Source organism: Neoarius graeffei, chromosome 24 (genome assembly GCF_027579695.1).
Source record: "Neoarius graeffei isolate fNeoGra1 chromosome 24, fNeoGra1.pri, whole genome shotgun sequence".
Classification (NCBI taxonomy): Eukaryota; Metazoa; Chordata; class Actinopteri; order Siluriformes; family Ariidae; genus Neoarius; species Neoarius graeffei.
The window spans coordinates 58,086,439-58,105,597 of record NC_083592.1 but is presented as its reverse complement, the minus strand read 5'-3'; the positions used below and the strand labels follow the sequence as shown (position 1 = coordinate 58,105,597).

The 19,159-nt window shown below is 42.4% G+C and overlaps 1 protein-coding gene across 1 annotated transcript in view; it reads right to left on the bottom strand.

The window, feature by feature from the left end:
• The window catches only part of dnah10 (dynein axonemal heavy chain 10), a 111,534-nt gene that overhangs the window by 8,307 nt on the left and 84,068 nt on the right, over window positions 1–19,159 (bottom strand). The window contains exons 62-75 of the mRNA XM_060907535.1: window positions 12,508–12,787; window positions 11,871–12,100; window positions 11,150–11,423; window positions 10,857–10,961; window positions 10,617–10,771; window positions 10,373–10,527; window positions 8,130–8,313; window positions 7,479–7,679; window positions 7,059–7,268; window positions 3,720–3,815; window positions 2,756–2,927; window positions 2,538–2,669; window positions 387–598; window positions 143–310 (exon numbers count right to left, since the gene is read on the bottom strand). Of these exons, the coding sequence (XP_060763518.1) occupies window positions 143–310; window positions 387–598; window positions 2,538–2,669; window positions 2,756–2,927; window positions 3,720–3,815; window positions 7,059–7,268; window positions 7,479–7,679; window positions 8,130–8,313; window positions 10,373–10,527; window positions 10,617–10,771; window positions 10,857–10,961; window positions 11,150–11,423; window positions 11,871–12,100; window positions 12,508–12,787 (2,574 nt within the window). The remainder of the gene's footprint in view (window positions 1–142; window positions 311–386; window positions 599–2,537; window positions 2,670–2,755; window positions 2,928–3,719; window positions 3,816–7,058; window positions 7,269–7,478; window positions 7,680–8,129; window positions 8,314–10,372; window positions 10,528–10,616; window positions 10,772–10,856; window positions 10,962–11,149; window positions 11,424–11,870; window positions 12,101–12,507; window positions 12,788–19,159) is intronic.

The following is a 19,159-nucleotide window of genomic DNA, read 5'->3' as shown; positions in this document are numbered from 1 at the left end:
TTTCATGCCATGGGACCTTTAAGCAGCACAAAATACATCTAATAAAAACTAATCTGGACATGTTTTCAAATCATTTATCCATGAACTTTATAAAAAGTTTAATATTAAATTTGTGGTGCGAAGGAATGGATTTGTGTCGTACCCATGAGCTGTACTGATCGTAGCGTCTCTTGAAGTGGATCATCCAGTTGCCCAGAGATTTGAGGGTGTCTGGAGCCAGCTTCCTCCAGATAGCAGGGATTTGACCATTAAACAGAGCTCGGGCAACTTCGTCCAGCTCATTGCTCATCCCTACCTCACCGGCTAGAGCCTGAAACACACACAGTCACAGACTTAGAACAATGATTCTCTCTCTCTCTCTCTCTCTCTCCCCCGTTCTTTCTCACCTTCTGCAGTTCGGCGAGTGAGCGGCTCATGCGTACGATGAGCCTGTTGAAGCGCTCCAGCTCCTGCAGCAGCACGACGGTGGTGGGCGACACTTCCAAGCCAAACTTCTTCCGGATCACATCCAGGTCGAACAATATGGGCAGCTTGTTCTGGATGTCCCGCGCCACCTTCCCGATGTACTCATCTCTGCTGATTCCCCCACCAGAGTCACCTGCACCAGGGACATACACTCTCAGAGCATGCCCACGCCTTCCTTTACCAAGACCCCAAATAACGAGTACTAACAAGTTCAAACGGAACAGCTACAAGATGGATTCTTTCAAAACAGAAAAATTGGAGAAAAAAAAAAACATATATAGACACAAGGCAAGAGTTATTGTATTGTCTTGTATTGATTGTATTGTATTGATGGATTCCGTAGTTACAGCGATGTCTCTGATTGGTGGGTGTTCTTTGGGATTCTGGGTAATATAGTACTGAAATAAGCCTTTTACGCAATTAAATGTGTTATTTAAAATAAAGTTGACAAGCTTATAGCTCATGCTAAACCAGTCTTTTGAAATGATTGCTAAAAATCAAATCCTCTATGTACGACGGTGTATTAAGACCATTGTAGGTTAAAAAACATGCGAAGCCGAGGGAGGGGGCAGTGCTCTGAGAAAAAACTCAGAATATCTGAGATTAAAGACAGAAATTTAGGAGAAAAATACTCAGAAATGAAAAAGTCAGAAAAGTTTGCAAGATTGGATCAACTTTTTTGATAGAATAAAAACGTGTTCTATTTCCTTCTAACGGGTTTCATTCATTTGGTTTGAGAACATGCAATATTGTTAGCGTATCGCTTATCTTACGGTACGTGCATTACATCACTCTACCCAATGGAGAATGAGCGTGCAGTATTGTTACAATATTGCACGTTGTCAAGACAACATGACGTCACACATCGGAGACGTAAAACTTCCGTGCTAGCGAGCGACTGTGCCAATTTTGTAAACAAACATGAACGCCAGGTTTGCTTCGTTAAAAACAGAAGATTTTGAGATAATTTTGGCTGCCAGGTCGTTCAGTTGTGTGTAGCTGTTGATGTTGATTTTAAAAGTAACTCAGTAAATTACACAGGGAAATGAATCCTTAAGTCGGAGTGAAAAATACTGTGGTGAGCGTGCAGCGTGGAAGAAGAGTCTGGAGACAGAGATCTTAGTTTCTCAGTGGTTAGCCTGTGCTGCTTGCTCTCGATAGCACTGGTTGACTTGGCCTTTACTAACACTACTGCTGAATGCTACACCAGCTGGAAGGTAACTGGACTGCCATGCTAACAACACCGAGTCACAGGTAAGCTAGTGTTGGCCTTCGAGAATGCTGATATGAACAGTGTATGAATAATAATAATAATAATGGCTTTTTTTCAACTTGTTTAGTATCATGCTAACTGAATAGAATATATCTGATATACCACTCAACGCCAGCCAATGTTATTTAAATACAGCACTATGAGATTTTCAACTACATTTCCCAGAATGCCCTGCAGCAGCCAGGAACCCAAAAAGCAAGAGAGTTTTTTTTTTTCTCTCATAAATTTGTGACTTTTTAATCTTGGAATTTCTGAGTTGTTTCTCAGAATATTACCCCTCCACCTCTGCTCTGTTTTTTTTTTTTTAACCTACAGCGGCCCTAATACACCGTCGCTTGTCAAAAATGAAGCCATCTTTACTTCCAGAACCTCACTGTTGTGCTCTACGGTGTAAAAGATGTCTCATGCAAAGTCAGAGAAAGAAACTATCTAAATGAGGATTTTTTTTTAAAATCTTTCGGTAGTTTAGTAGGTCTTTTACGATAATTGTTCCTGATCTCAAAGAGACTTTCATAAGAGTAAAATTAAAACAGAAACCCACCACACACAGATTAAAGGCAGTGAAACACATCAGGAAACTGTTCAAAATATAATGAATGTAAAATGAAAGTGTATAGAATTGAGCGTGTGTCTGTTCATAAAGTAAATAGTAATAAGATCTTTTTGTCTTTGAGTAGCAGAAACTGGTTTCTGCAAATTTAGTTCCTGCCTTTCAGTTATATTCGTTCCATACAATTTCTGTTCCTGAAATGACTTTCAGGTTGCGGTACGTTACACTCCCGGTGCTAGATTAATGTACCAGTTTGTGGCTGTAGCTCTATGAGGTGCATCCACATGTCCCGAGCAGCCTGAGTGTAGTAGCCGATCTCAGCGTTGGGATGAAGCCCAAACACCTCCGGCGTGTTCGCGAGAGGGAGTGATTCGATTTCGGCTGCAAAACACAATCAGAACTTCGGTTTCTAAAATCAGTTCATCGTTTCTATGACACACTGGTTTCAAAAGACATCTTCTACACACCGACGTAGACGTCCTTGAGTCCGTTCGCCGGGATTCGGTAATCCACATCTTTGTTGTGGAAGAAATGGAAAGGCTGGAAGGTGTCGAAGATGAAATCTCCCAGATACTCGTCCATGTAGACGGTGAGGATCCTGCGGTCGAAGCTGTCTATCGCCCTGCCCCCATACATCACCTGGGTGGAGGTCACGGTGCGTCATTTAATCATCAAAAATGAATGAATACAAGCTCTTTCACAATAACTCACTATCATCAAACTGCATCATATCGTGTAATTCATTCACACAGAAATGCATTTAAACAACAGAATAAGAAAGATTTTATTCATATACAAATGCCATAAACCTTACATGACCCGTCCCCTTTCTCTGTAAATAAAAAATAAATGTGTTGCATGATCCTAATTTGCATATTACACCCTGATAGGCTCTTACATTTTATGATGCAATAACATACAGTATCATGTAATATTATTAACAGCAACTCAAATGAGTGACATTTTCAGATCCCTGTTTTGTTTTTAACTTCAGAATTTAATTTAGATCAGAAAGTGTTTTAATGTTTTAGATTTTTTTTAAACAAATGAACTAATTAACACCACCACCATCATGACACTTTTTTTAAAAATGGGTAGGAATTACAGAGATTATTTAATTTAATCCTTTGGAGTTCCTTCTCATCCCACGTTAAGCATCATGACGCAAACAGAATAAAGGAAGAAATAAATGCACTTATGTTCGGAAAGGAACATAGAGAAGCATAAAAGAAGGAGAAGGATAAGAAGAAAAAAGGAAGAGATAAGTAGTAGAAAAAAATGTGGAAAAGGGAGAAAATATGTACAGTATACACACACACACACACACACACACACACACACATTATAAACACATATAAATAACATGCACATTGTCCAATTTGTTTTGTCATGCTATAGGTGTCATGTTCTGTGGGTGTAGTGGAGCCTCACCTCTCCGATCAGGTATTTGAGACTGCCCCATGGAATTGTCGTGTCACCTTGAGTGTGAGCTTTGGTCAAGTACGTGCTCAGGATCTCCAGACACACCTGACACACACCAGATAAAAAGATAAGCATGAACTCCTTAAAAAATTGGTAAAAAAAAAAAAATTACCCCCACTTTAAAAATAGCTAAAAGCATATTTTTCATTCTATCATTAAAATAAATAAACTAGTTTTTTTTTTTACAAAAATGAACATTAATTTAATTATCTTTTATTTATTTTACTTATTAGACTTAAATTTATAATGTTTTTAAACTTTTACACACTTAAAATAGTTAAGTTATTCCATGAAATCGAGTCGTACATGAGCTGATAGGCGACGAGGCGCGTAGCACCGAGTTGTCTATAATCCGTGTACGACGAGACTGAGTGGAGTAACTGTTTCATTCTATCCACATTCACTGGATTTTGAGAAACAGATCATTTTTATTTTTTGCAAATTTGATAAATAAAAACTTTATACAAAACATCTGACAAAATCATTTCTGCTCAGGTGGACTTCTTAAAGGAACAGTCCACCGTACTTCCATAATGAAATATGCTCTTATCTGAATTGAGACGAGCTGCTCCGTACCTCTCCGAGCTTTGCGCGACCTCCCAGTCAGTCAGACGCAGTCAGACGCGCTGTCACTCCTGTTAGCAATGTAGCTAGGCTCAGTATGGCCAATGGTATTTTTTGGGGCTGTAGTTAGATGCGACCAAACTCTTCCGCGTTTTTCCTGTTTACATAGGTTTATATGAGCAGTGATATGAAACAAGTTCAGTTACACAAATTGAAACGTGGCGATTTTCTATGCTATGGAAAGTCCGCACTATAATGACAGGCGTACTAACACCTTCTGCGCGCTTCGGCAGCGCATTGATACCTTCACCTCTCGGAGCTCCGTATCAATGCGCTGCCGAAGCGCGCAGAAGGTGTTAGTACGCCTGTCATTATAGTGCGGACTTTCCATAGCATAGAAAATCGCTACGTTTCAATTTGTGTAACTGAACTTGTTTCATATCACTGTTCATATAAACCTATGTAAACAGGAAAAACGCGGAAGAGTTTGGTCGCATCTAACTACAGCCCCAAAAAATACCATTGACCATACTGAGCCTAGCTACATTGCTAACAGGAGTGACAGCGCGTCTGACTGACTGGGAGGTCGTGCAAAGCTCGGAGAGGTACGGAGCAGCTCGTCTCAATTCAGATAAGAGCATATTTCATTATGGAAGTACGGTGGACTGTTCCTTTAAAAACCTATCCATAGCTGCATGAATTGACTTCAGTGTTGTTTTTTATAGAAAGTGCCGTCTTGCTGAGGAATAGAACAGCTTTAGACATTTATTTAATTCTTCTATGGACATTTCAGTTCTGCAATTTTCAAACTTCTTTGAGCTTTTGAACCAGTCTAAAAAAATTCAACAAATTTTGATGCTTAAAGATGAAGAATGAAAACAAACCAGCAAAATGACAGGAGCAATTTGTGAAAAATTTGATGATAATAATAATATTATTGAAAAATAAAAAGAAAGATACGTTCTTACAATCAAATACTTTCATTCTATATTTTGTTGCTTTTTTTGTGATTTTGTTTTCGAGTTTTTATTTTATCCTCGGTTGGTTCAGCAACACGCGCCGCCATTTTGTTTTTTCTACTCACGGTATATGAGCTGATATCCTAGTAGTCACAGACATATAAACATAGACGCCGCCTTCTGCGTAGAATCATACGTCATCCTCGCTCCCATATTGGATGTGGCAAAGTGGAGATTCTTCAACCGTCTCTGGTATAGCGTCTAGACAGTAGCCGAGAATAAAGATGCCTCATTCATGTGCTGCGTTTAACTGTACCAACAGGTTTACCGTCCAAACGAGATCACATGGGATTACCTTTCACAGGTGAGACTGGAAAAATACTTTTCATTGTATTTGGTCATTATAATGTAATTTTACGAACAGATTTTTCTGACTTTGTGGCTAATATGAAGTCTCGCGCATAATAGCCGCTCGGTGAAACCTGTCTCCAAACAACGAAGTATTTCCTTCGTAACTACGCTGATTGTTGTTAGTTGCTTAGCTAACTTTTCACATACTATGTAGGTTTCCCAAAAATAAAGAGATGAAAAAGCAGTGGGAGACAGCTGTGCGACAGGAAGGGTTTTCTGCTACTCCGTCATCCATGCTCTGCGGTGAACACTTCAGAACGGAGGATTTGGACAGAACAGGTCAGACAGTCAGGATCAGAGAGGGAGCTGTTCCTTCAGTCTTCAGTTTCCCAGCTCATCTCCACCGGGGAGGTGTAGAGTTATAAGCAGTGAGAATTAGATAATACAGTGCCACACTATGATGAGCGTTTTTGAACGTATGATGAATGTTTTTAACCTTTCTGAATGGGAAGGAATCAGTGATGTATTTTGTTTTGGTATGACGTTAGAACCTGGCCGAACTCAGTTTGGCGCTCATTCAGCTCACTTTATTCAGCGAGAGCAGGTCTGTGTGGTGACTCAATAAATAAAACAGTACATTTTTATTTTCATTCACTATTTCCAGTTTTTCCACCATTTCCATCATTTATCATATTCAGTCTTGTAGGTTGGTTATTGTGGCCTCAGGTTTTGGTAGCTTGCTACGGTATGCTGACTGATTAGCTTACCTGAGCTATCTATCGCGGATCTGTCGCTAGTTTGCAGTGTACAGGGGATTTCGCACACTATTTATAACCATCACATTAAAAGTTATATGTGTTGTTTTGATGCCTGTTTGTTTCCAAAATATATACGTGTGTGTCTTAATGGGTGAATAAAAGGCATCGAGTTAAATATTATTGTAGAAAGGGGCTTTATGAAGTTCAGTCCATTTACTTGCATTGGTTTACGGGGAAGATTTGCCACATCCAATATGGCGGACGCTCTGACGTATCCCAGCAACGGGGCCACCAGGCTCAATGCGGCGTCTATGTTTATATGTCTATGCTAGTAGTAGAGTAGCCAATCAGAGTGCTTAATTGCTCATATCCAGTGAATGTGGAGAGAATAAAATGTTATATTTTATAATACAGTTATATTCCTTCTATCACGGCTACAGTTTATTGCACATTTTATATTGTTTCTTTATTTATCTGTTTGTCTACACTGTAAATTACTTTGGGCTGCATTTTAAGTGTATAAAAGGTGGTATATAAATAACACTTAATATAATTAAGTTTATTAAACCACAAAAACATATGAAATAATGTAGTGCTGTTAAGAAAATAAAACAGAGTTAACTTGAAAACGTTAAACATTCTCCTCTTGCGTTTACCTGGAAGTCAGACTCGTTGAAGTCGTACGGAACGTTCCAGCCGATCTTGCCGTACTTGCGTCTCTCCTGCACCACGGCGTGGAAGAAGGCCAGCACGTAGACCAGGCTGCGGAAGGCCAAGTGAGGGCAGCTCATCAGCGTCTCCAGCGAGATCTTGAAGTACGTGGCTCTCATGTTCAACTTCAGCCCATTGGGGGGCTCCGTCACCACCTGAACCATTACGTTTTAATGATGTTTGCATTACTGTGGCGATTTTACCAATAGAACAGCTTTACAGAAATCTGGATGGAGATTTATGAACAATGCACAAGCTGTACTGAAATTTATTTTACACACCCACATTTCACTAGAAAAATATTAAATAGCAAAATATTAGTGACTGCTGCTTTAATTTTAAGTAGCAGTGTAATGGAGAGTCACCTTGAGGGATTTCTGAAGGATGCCGATGGGGAAGTCTTTGATGGGGTCGGTGGTGAGCCACAGACGGAAGTCTGGGTGAGGCTTTGTGATTCTTTCTAGAGCTTTCTCGAGCTCCTTTAGCCATTTCACTAGCAGATGACAGTTCTGCAGCATCAGCCACTGACCCCGGGACACAGCCGTCTCCAGCAACTGCAATGCAACCTGGGAAATGAAAAAGAAAAACATATATAATATAATAGATACCTTTACATTCATACAGTGAAGTCACCAGTTCAGTTTTGAGGTGGTTCCCATGGGCCAAAATTGGTACATGAAATTTGGTACACACATCAGTGTGCTTGTGACACTTACTCAAGGACTCAGGGACGGAGGCTTGGCCTAGGGACTCTATAGCGCCACCATATGACACAGTCTTGTGCCTGGCATATAGTTTCATATACACGCACTACATTTGGCAAGCATGAGGTCTCCCTGAGCCAAACACTGTATTAGCCACGCCGAACAGGAAGTGAGGTATTTTGAATTTTGTGCATTTTGACATGATACATTCTAAATGATTCATCAGATTCATGTCCAGAATATTTTTGTTACAAGCTACCATTCTGTCAGGGTGAAACTGTATTACACCACTCTGTGTGTGTGTGTGTGTACCTTCTCCTGGCCTTGTCCCATGGCGAGGAACTTGAGCCTGCTGGTCCCGAAGCCGCTGCGCTCAGCCAGCTTTGTCAGGTCATTGGCCGGCTCACAACCAGGACTCAGGATAAACACGATGGGGGAGTTTGGCGTACTCTGCTCAAATATAGCCTCAAAACTAATCACTGGAGGCTGTACATACCTGAGAGGAAACGATAGCGACACAGTCAGGAACCAAGATAATGAGAAGCCATTTCTTTTACAATATAGACTGTATTTTTCTTTGTCCTACACCAGTGAGCTCTCCCCTGTCGTCCAACAGCTACCTTTTTATCAGGGAGGGTGAAGGCTACCATGTGCTTCCTCTGAGACACATGAAGCCAGTCAATGGCATCTTTTCTACCTGCTGCTTGTGCTATGTCACAGCCAGCGTAACACTCTTAGAGAAAAGTACTATCCATCCACTTCAGTGTATATGAGCTCACAGACACCCATGATTGGCTGTTGTCTCTGTGATTGACGGTGGAGTGAGAGTATACCCCTCCCATCCAGACATCACGGTTAATTTTGCTCTTTTGGACCCCCATGGATGTGTGTAGCATTATTGGGATTCAGACTCAATGCAGTATGTCTAATGCCCCTTTTCCACCAAAGCAGTTCCAGGGCTGGTTCGGGGCCAGTGCTTAGTTTGGAACCGGGTTTTCTGTTTCCACTGACAAAGAACTGGCTCTGGGGCCAGAAAAACCGGTTCCAGGCTAGCACCAACTCTCTGCTGGGCCAGAGGAACAAACCGCTTACGTCAGCAGGGGGGCGGAGTTGTTAAGACCAACAACAATAACAAGACCGCGAAAGATCGCCATTTTTAAGCGACGAGAGGCAGCAGCTGTACAAACGCGAAGTCATCCAGTATTATTATTGTTGTTGCTGCTGCTTCTTCCGTGTTGTTTTCGCTTCGATATTCGCGCCAAGGTTTATGCAAACGTAGCGACGTAACTGACGTATACAGCGACGTAATGACGTGGCTTCCCTTAGTACCGCAAGAGATGGAAAAGCAAACTGGTTCTCAGCTGGCTCGCAAGTTGAACGAGTTGTGAACCAGCACCAGCACTGGCCCCGAACCAGCCCTGGAACTGATTTGGTGGAAAAGAGGCATTATAGAAGCTTTACGGATATCAGATAGTCTAGATCAGGGGCTCTGAAACTGTTTTGCACCTTCAGATATTACATATAAATCAAATATGCTAATTAAATGGGTACAAAATATAATACATACGGTTGCTGATGTGACAAAGTAACGTATTCTTAAGTATTCTATCAAATTTATGTACTAGAAAACAACAAAATATCTTGGTAATTGTAAAGATAATACTTTATATGCTAAACCGCACAAGAGTCGCCATTTTTAAAAGACCGTGACGTCAGCGCTACCCACTGCACTAGCGGAACTCTCCGAAATAGAGGAGATAAGCGTGTAATCATGGCGTCGGGCGCATCAAGTGAAAGCGACAGCTCTGTCGAATCATACGAAGAGACCCCGCAAGACACACTGCAAGCAGGCTATGGCTTAGAAGGGTACCAGTTTGAACCTAGGAGAGGTACTCTCGACTCCGGTGATGAAATAAGAGAAGAAAGCTCGGATGACGGCGAGGATGAGACTGATGCTGATCATGGGCGTGGCGAGCGTGGGGCAGAGCGTCTGCGTGCAGGTGACACGGCGTGGTGCTCGTGCGGAAAATGTAACGTGGAGTTGCTCACGAGTCCAGCAGAATTTATTTGCTGCAGTGAGATAGGCGCCACCCGTGGACTTGCGAAATCGTCGCAAGAGGCAGAAACAGGTATTTCACACGTGCTATTCCCAACCTCAATGAGCCAACACAACTGGGCACATACATACGTCATGAGTGTTACGCAGAGAAAATGAACGTGCATTCTGATTGGATAAAATTAATATCATGGCGGGCTGTTCAAACTGCGGAAATAGTTTGCTCGAGCTACTTTCAAAACACTATAACTTTCCAACCTTAGAAGAAAAAACTTTTGTAAGTCTTGAATAAGGTTCGTTAATGTGTGTTTTATTGTTATATTTACTCTCTATATTGCCCTCTGTTCCCCTTTAAGTTCATTAAAAATTCCAAATTATGGAAGAATTCAAGGGGAGTGAATACTTATGCAAAGCACTATAGATACACAACACTGTCCTAGAGGTATGTGATATTATTTAACAGATATACAACACTTTATGAATGACTCCTCCATCTTACTTCTCTCCCATCGTGATGCTGACGTAGTCGCTGACGGCACGGTACACTCGGTCCACCCTGAAGCAGCGTAGAAGCAGAAGTTTTTGGAAAGTGGTCAGACTTTCGTTGTACTTCATAGGGAAGGGAGCCTGCTCCGGGTTGTCCAGGTCATACCACTAATAAATCAGGGGAAATATATTGGCTGTCACGGCACAAGCAGCAATGACAAACATGTCTGTGTGTGAGCGATGAACATCAAACATACATCCTGCCATACGGTGGGATTCTCTTCAATGTCACCCATCAATGAGCCGAACTCGTTTTGGAAAAGTTCGGTCAGACGCACAATATCCTCCCAGCCCTGATCAGGCAGCCAATCACATGGCTTCCTCTTCTTGCTCTTCTCCAGCGAAAGGTTCCCTGCATGATAACAGAAGGACGCATTGTTGATTGTCACATCCTCTCTCGAGCAGAGTGATATCAGTGAGCTTTGTCAGTGTGTCACCTTTAAGGAAGAAGTCGAGCTCTTCCTGAGGGGCTCGACCCTCCGCCTGCTCGATCTTTATGGTCATGTTGAAGGAGAAAAGCAGCTTGTGCCTTTCAAACAGACCTGTGAAGTCAAAAAGAGTTAGCACCTCCTATAGGTACATTAAAGCCATGCTAATTACAAAAAAAAAAAAAAACACCACACAAGGACAATCAGTAAAAGTGATAAAATTGCTTGCTTCAGTTTCACAATAAAAAAAATACAGTATCGGATGTTGCAAATAATACTGATACGGTGCTTGGCTCACTTACCGGTGCAGCCGTAATTGTAGACGTTGTGTGTGAGTGTGTTCATGATGTTGTTCAGCCTCTTGGACAGGATGGAGTCAGGAAGAGATTTACGCAGTGAGAAGTCAAACACCTCGAGGAAGGCGGATAGAGAGTACTGGTACATGCTGTTCACCAGCGCCATCTCAGCCAGGATAAAGAACAAGATGGCGCCGCGTTTAGCTGCCGGACGGTAACCGTCACGCAGCGTATCGATGTCTGCTGATGTGTGTTCAGCCAGCTGCAGTTTCTCAAAGACCTGTCAGGATGAAATAAAGAAATCAGTATGCTGCAGGAAAAAAATAAGCACTCTGGATTGAAAGCCATATTATACAATCCAGCTATATGACACGGTTATGGCGGAGATTTGGCTCAGCTAGTTAGCGATCTACAAATGAGCTGGAATGATGAAAGAACTAAAGCACTGCTGCATTGTTCTCTGTGCACACAAGATGAGAAATCACCTGAGGTATGTGCAGTTTGTCTCTTGTGGACGTGTAACAACTGTTGTTTATTTAAAATGTTATTTTTTTAGTAGTAGCTTCCAAATCTAACTACCGTAGATAAACAAATTACTGATCTAATCATTGTGAAAACTGTAATTCACTTGCTGCTTTTTCTTAAATCCATGCCACGCACTCATATTTATCACTTGTTAGTGTGACTGGATTTTTCCTTTAAGAGTTATGTCTTTATGTTGCTGTACCTCGCTAGCTTTGGACTTGGTTTCCTCGAGAGTTTGGACGAGCTCCACGTTGTCCAACATGTTCCCTGTGGACGTGGCGAGCTCTCGGAGCAGGGAGTCCTCCAGGTCTTTGAGGAGACGCTTGTTCTCACTCGTCTCCTGGATCAGACGCTCTCTCTGTTCCTCCAGCTCTTTCCGCTCGAAGCCCACGATGACGCTGAGCAGCTGGTCCTCCAGACCCTTTAACGTAACTGATCAAACACAAACATAACACTTTCAGAACACTGTTCAGAAAATTACGTTAGAACTGAATGTGCAGTGAGGATTTAATACTGAAATTATACACACATCAATATTCAAACCTTTTGAATTGAATTTATTTATTTATTTATTTCGAACATGTATAAAAATGTATGTAACTAAAGAAAGAAAATGAAAAAAGTGACAAAAAAAAGAATAAATAAAATAACATGAGCTAATACATTACAATACACCGCACATTGTTCGAAAAAGGAGTGGGAAGAAGTACAATACTTTTCAGAACTTAAATATAACTACATACAAGAGTTAAGCATATGGGGGCAGGGTTTGTCTAAAACAGAAGCGTGGGCTTGAATACAACCCTGTGTATGAAGCCCACAGTCTCTCAATTACTCACCTGTGTAGTTGATGACCATGGCTTTGCCAAACACTGCCGGGGAGTATTTGGGATTTCCCAGTTTGGTGTTGAGGTACAGTTTAAAGTTGGGGTCGTAGTCGACCTCCTTGTCTCCCAGGACAATGATTTGCCGTCCCTCGGCTCCTTTCACGTTCTTCTCCAAGACATTGTCGATGACGGGGTCGATGTACTCATCCACATCTTGAAACAGGAAAGGAAAACCATATTTGATGGCCATCTCCAACTGCTTCAGGAAATCTGGATCGTTAAATGAGGAGATCTGGAAATAGAAATAACAGTAAATTATTTCTTATTCTTAGTGGTTAGCGCTGTCGCCTCACAGCAAGAAGGTCCGGGTTCGAGCCCCGTGGCCGGCGAGGGCCTTTCTGTGCGGAGTTTGCATGTTCTCCCCGTGTCCGCGTGGGTTTCCTCCGGGTGCTCCGGTTTCCCCCACAGTCCAAAGACATGCAGGTTAGGTTAACTGGTGACTCTAAATTGACCGTAGGTGTGAATGTGAGTGTGAATGGTTGTCTGTGTCTATGTGTCAGCCCTGTGATGACCTGGCGACTTGTCCAGGGTGAACCCCGCCTTTCACCCGTAGTCAGCTGGGATAGGATCCAGCTCGCCCGCGACTGCCGCCTTGTAGAACAGGATAAAGCAGCTACAGATAATGGATGGATGGACATTTCTTATTCTCTACTTCCATCTAATGTCCAGTAACCATAATTACAAGTAAAACTGTTAATGCTGATCACTCAAATGTAAAAAAAAATAAAAAAAAAATCCCACTTTTTTTTTTAAATAATGTATTCACTGCGCAACCCTTGTGTTTTAGGGTTAGAGTTCCTTCAGGAGACTCACAGAACTGATCTGAATCCACACACACTGCATGGACTTTACAGATATAATAATCCTCCAAATTAACCATTAAACACTTCGAAATCCTACACTTTTTCATTTTGTGTCTCAGACTGCAGAGATGCATGCTGGGAGTATGGAGAGTTGAGCAGCTGCTGGTGTTCTGATTGGTTCGCTGTGTGGTGATGTCATCAGTCTCTTGTTCTCGTGATCACGCACACCCCTCCCCGCTTTGTGTGTGTTTCTCCCCTCCAGTCTGGACAGGGGACCTTCATTTGTGGATTCTATTTCCGTTTCCGGGAGTTGGTACAGGAAAACAAGTGATGCGACCAGTCACCTCTGTTCAGTCGCAAAGCTGTTCAGGAGAGTAGCGTTTTAACGGGAACGGGGTCAGGTCTTTTGTGGAGAACCCCATGGGGATCTCAGACACCAGTAGTATGGATAGTGGAGGAGAAGACTGTGATCCTGAGGGCAATAGGACGTTTAGACCTTCCCCTACAAGGAGTAGGTCTAAACGGGATAGAGACAATCCGAGTAGATTTAGTGTTGGGAGTGATGAAGAGTCTCAGCGCCTTAAAACAAGAAGGAGTGAGTTTGTTGTAATTGTGAAATTGAAGAGTAATGCGCCCAAGACCTTGAACGCCGTGCATTTAGCTGAAAGCTTGTCGAAAGAAATGGGTGGCTTCCAGCATGCAAAATCTCTGGCTAATGGCAGGATCCTAGTGGTTTGTAATTCTAAAACGCAACAGGAGAAAGCCCTCTCTATCTCATCCCTTAGAAACTGCGATGTGGAGGTATATGTACCGGGGACTGGCACAAGGGCAAAGGGTGTAATTTATGGAGTGCCTATTGACATTACTGATGAGGAAATTCGGAACAATTCTATGGGAACAAAGATTGTTGAGGTTAGACGATTCCTAATTACTAGAAACAATGAGAAAATGCCTAGTCGAACAGTACTGCTGACATTTGACTCGGCGGTTATGCCGAGTCGTGTTGGGATTGGATTTTTGAGTTTTCAGGTGAAGCCATATATAAGGCCTCCTCTGCGGTGTTTCCATTGTCAGGGATATGGGCATGTTGCCTCTGTGTGCCGTTCGAAAAGAAAGTGTGGCAAGTGTGGGGGGGACCACAAATATGAGGAGTGCGATGCGGCTTTGATGTGCTGCCCAAATTGTGGGGAAAACCACAGTTCCGCGTATAAGGGGTGTCGGATGTATGCGACCGCTGTGGAAGTTCAGAAAGTCAGAACAATTGATAAGATATCTTATGCGGAGGCTGTAAGAAGAGTTAAAAATGCTGGTCCTGGCCATCTCCCTCAACAGCCGCCAGCTCCTAGAGCCCAAGTAACTTCCACTCCAAGTGATAACTTTGTTATTAAAAAGATGGATCTTCTGGCATTTATCTCTGACGTAATCTCAGAATTGAAGTTTTCTCGAGTGGTCAACAAGTCTGATGTGGTTCAATTAGTCTCTAAGGCTGCAATCAAATATTTGCAAGTGAACATTCTCCCTGAATCTCTGTTCCGGTTTCTTAAAGAAAGGGATGGCCGTCCTATGATGTCCCAAAGTAGCACTATGGGAGGGAATAGGTAGCTTTGATGGTTTTTAATCTTCTGCAATGGAACGCTCGTAGTTTGATTGGAAATGGGCAGGAATTTAAAAGGTTTGTCACTTCTAGTGAAATTAGTTGTCATGTTATTTGTGTCCAGGAGACCTGGCTGAAGCCATCTTTAGATTTTGTCCTGCCTGGATATGTATCTGTGCGGAAAGATAGGAAGGACAGGGTAGGTGGTGGGTGTGTAACTTTTATTAAAGTCGGCGTTGAATTCAGGGTTGTTCCAATAGAGTCTTCCCTAGAAGTACTAGTGACTGAAATTTGGAGTACTACTGGTCGTTTTTCACTGATTAATTTTTACAACCCGTGTTTACGTTTGCGCACAGTTGAGCTGGCTGATATATTAAGTCAGGTGCGCACCCCAGTTATTTGGACAGGAGATTTCAACGCGCATAATGTTTTATGGGGAAGCGGCAAGACGGATGGCAATGGGGAGGTAGTGGAAGATGTAATGTTTGATTTTAACTTAGTCTGTCTTAATGATGGACACCCCACTAGAGTGCAGCTTGGGTCGTCGACCACGTCATGCTTGGATTTGATGCTAGTTTCTGGCGAGTTGGCAGGCAAGAGTGGATGGGAAGTGTTTGATTTCAACTTAGGTAGTGACCATTTTCCTACGCTGGGAACTTTTGGACTGCAGCTTCCTGCTGAGATGATTAGGACAGATGGGAGGCTCAACTTTTTCAAAGCGGACTGGGAAAAGTTCGAAACTGTATGCGATACTCTCCTTCCAAGCATACAAAATGAGTCAATAGACCAGTGGAACTCTGACCTTACAGGCCTAATTTCAGCAGCAGCAGCCTCTGCTATTCCTAAGAAAGGCATAGGCCTACAGAGGAAAGCGGTCCCCTGGTGGAGCAAAGAATGTGATGAAGCTATTAAGGAAAGAAATTCTGCCTTTAGACTCCTGAGGAGGTACCCCACCGTTGACAACCTTATACAGTATAAACGCTGCAGGGCTCTGGCTAGGAGAGTCATTAAATCTGCTAAGAGGGATAGTTGGAGGGAATACTGCTCCTCTCTGTCAGGTGATACCCCTATTTCACAACTGTGGTCTACTGTGAGGAGGATGAATGGTATAGGAAAGAAGGTAGATATTCCTGTCCTGGTGGTTGGGGCTTCGACTGCTATGACTCCTGCAGAGAAGGCCAACCTTTTAGTGGAATCATTCAGGAAGGTTCACAGCTTTGATAATGTAGACCAGGAAAGCCGGGACATGATGAACCAGTCTGTGGGTGGGTTTGTGTACTCCCATGAATTAATGTCTGATGATTTTAATGTTTTCTTTTCTTTAGATGAGTTAAAGAGAGCTATAGCGGCAGGCAGGAAGACGGCCCCTGGCATGGATAACCTACATTACGAATTACTCAAACATGTTTCTGATGCCCTCCTGGATGAATTACTCAGTCTCATGAATGACATATGGAGGCAAGGTAGACTACCAAAGTCATGGAAACACGCAGTGGTCATCCCGGTGTTGAAGCCTGGGAAGGATCCCAGCTCCCCTTCTTCGTACAGGCCTATCGCCCTTACATCGGTTTTATGCAAGGTTATGGAACGAATGGTGACAGACAGGTTGGTCCATTTTTTAGAATCTAAGGGGGCATTGGCAGAGTATCAAAGTGGATTTAGAAAGGGGAGGAGTACCATGGACAATGTGATTGCCTTAGACTATGAGATCAAAAGAGCATTTGCTAATAAGGAGTCTCTTATCAGTGTCTTTCTGGACATAGAGAAGGCGTACGACATGCTGTGGAGGGAGGGCCTTCTTGTGAAGCTTTCTAGATATGGTGTAAGTGGTAGGATGTTTGGGTGGATTAGAAATTTCCTGGAGGAGCGAACAATTCAGGTGAGGGTAGGGCAAGTCTTGTCAGATGTAGTCTCTATTGACAATGGAACTCCGCAGGGGAGTGTGATTAGCCCTGTTTTGTTCAATGTAATGATTAACGATATGTTTTTAGATCTAAACCAAGGTACTGGGAAGAGTTTGTATGCGGATGATGGGGCTCTCTGGGTCAAGGGTAGAAACATTCCCTTCATTACAAATAAGATGCAGGAAGAGCTGAATACTGTGGTTAAGTGGGCTAGGAAATGGGGGTTTAAAATATCTGTGGCCAAATCTAAATTTGTAGTTTTCAGCCGTAGCAAGAAAAAGTGGAACATTTCTTTGTCCCTTTATGATTCTTCTATAGAGAAAGTGGATAGTTTTAAATATTTGGGAGTATGGTTGGATAGTAAATTGACCTGGAACGTTCATGTTTCTAAAGTGATTACAAAAACTAGCAAAGTGTTAAATGTTATGAGGTGTTTGTCTGGATTTTCATGGGGGGCTGAAAAGGGCACTTTACTAACTATTTATCAGGCTATGATAAGATCTATCTTTGACTATGGGTGCCAGGTATATGGTGCGGCTGCAATTTCTGTCTTAAAGAGGCTAGATGTCATTCAATTTAAGGCCCTTAGAGTCTGTTGTGGGGCATTTGCCTCCACATCGACCTCTGCTCTTCTGGTTGAAACAGGTGAGAAGCCTTTGATGGTGAGAAGAGTTCAGCTTTCTCTGCACTATTGGAATAGGCTCAGGGAGAAGTTTGCTATCTGCCCCACAAGCCACATACTCATGGATTGTTATGAATTTGCCTCTGACCAGATGAGAAGCCATCCATTCCTTAGACAATGTATGATATGGGCCAAAGATTATAACTTATTGGATATGGTCCCAGTTAAGAGTTCCTATTGGGGATCAGTACCTGTGTGGCTCCTTCCCTCCTTCCAAATTGATTTTAAGTTGCACAAGGATAAACATGATGAGGAGATTGAATTTTCTAAGGACTCTGTTCAGGAGCATATTCAACATAACTGGAATCTGCATTTGCAGATTTATACTGATGGATCTAAAGATCCCGAGTCAGGGAGAGTGAGTTGTGCGTTTTATGTTCCACAGCTAGATTTAAAATGCGGGTATAGAATAAGTGATAATATGTCTGTGTTTACAGCGGAGGCTTTGGGTATTTTAAAAGCCCTTCAATGGGTATTGGAGGCACGGCCTAAAAACGTGATTATTTGCTCTGACTCTTCATCAGTCTTACACTGTATTGAAACATACTCTTCAAATGCTCGCCCTGATCTAATCTCAGACATTCTATTGTTGCTGAATAATCTCCATAAGAGTGGCTGTGTTGTTTCTTTCCTGTGGGTCCCCGCCCATATGGGTATTAAGGGGAATGAACTAGTCGATCAGTGTGCAAAAGACAGCTTGAAAGAGGACACAATTTCTGTGTCGGTTAGCCCAGGTCGAACTGAACTAAGGAGTAAACTCATGGAGGAAGTGTTCCAGACATGGCAGCTCCAGTGGGACAGAGATGTGAAAGGGAGACACTTGTATGCAATTCAGCCTTCTGTAAGCTCCCAGTGTACTTTAACTGGAGTTAGGTCTCAGCAAGTAGTGCTGACACGTCTTAGATTAGGGCATTGTGCCCTAAACTCCAATCTATATCTGATTAATAAACACAGAGATGGATTGTGCGACAAATGCAGAGTTCCTGAGACAATTTCTCATGTTTTGTTAGAATGTGTGCAATACAGTGTGCATAGACGTACGTTTTTTAACAACCTCTCCGGCCTTGGTGTTACCACTGTCTCTCTCCCTGTTTTGCTTCAGTTGAAGGATTATAAAGTTACCTCCATCCTGATTGGGTTTTTAAAAGCCTCTGGGCTTTATTCCAGAATCTAAGAGTCTGACATGGTAGTGGACTTGATTATCCTGTAGGTGGCGGTAATACACCAGTTGGTGTCTAATCTGCCATATTAAACTCCGAAGAAGAAGAAGAAGAAGAAGTCTGGACAGGGCAGGGCGCACAGGGAGAGAACGCTCATGACAGCGGAAGTTGTGTTTGTGTTCTCGTCTGGACCGGTTTCCGGTAAAATGGCAGGCTTCCTGTGAAAGAGCGCGAGCGAGGCTGCGCAGACACAGGATGTGGGTGCTGCGCGCGCTCTGTGCGGATCACTGGACTTTTATTCAAGAACGTGGTTTTAAATAAATTTAAATATTCTGCTAATAATCTTAACCGCAGCCTACTCTTTTTTAAAACAACCCAAATCATTTTAAAACTAATACTTTTAATTAGTTAAACTGCAAAATTGCAGAATAAGAAAATCAAATAGAATAAGAGATGAGAGC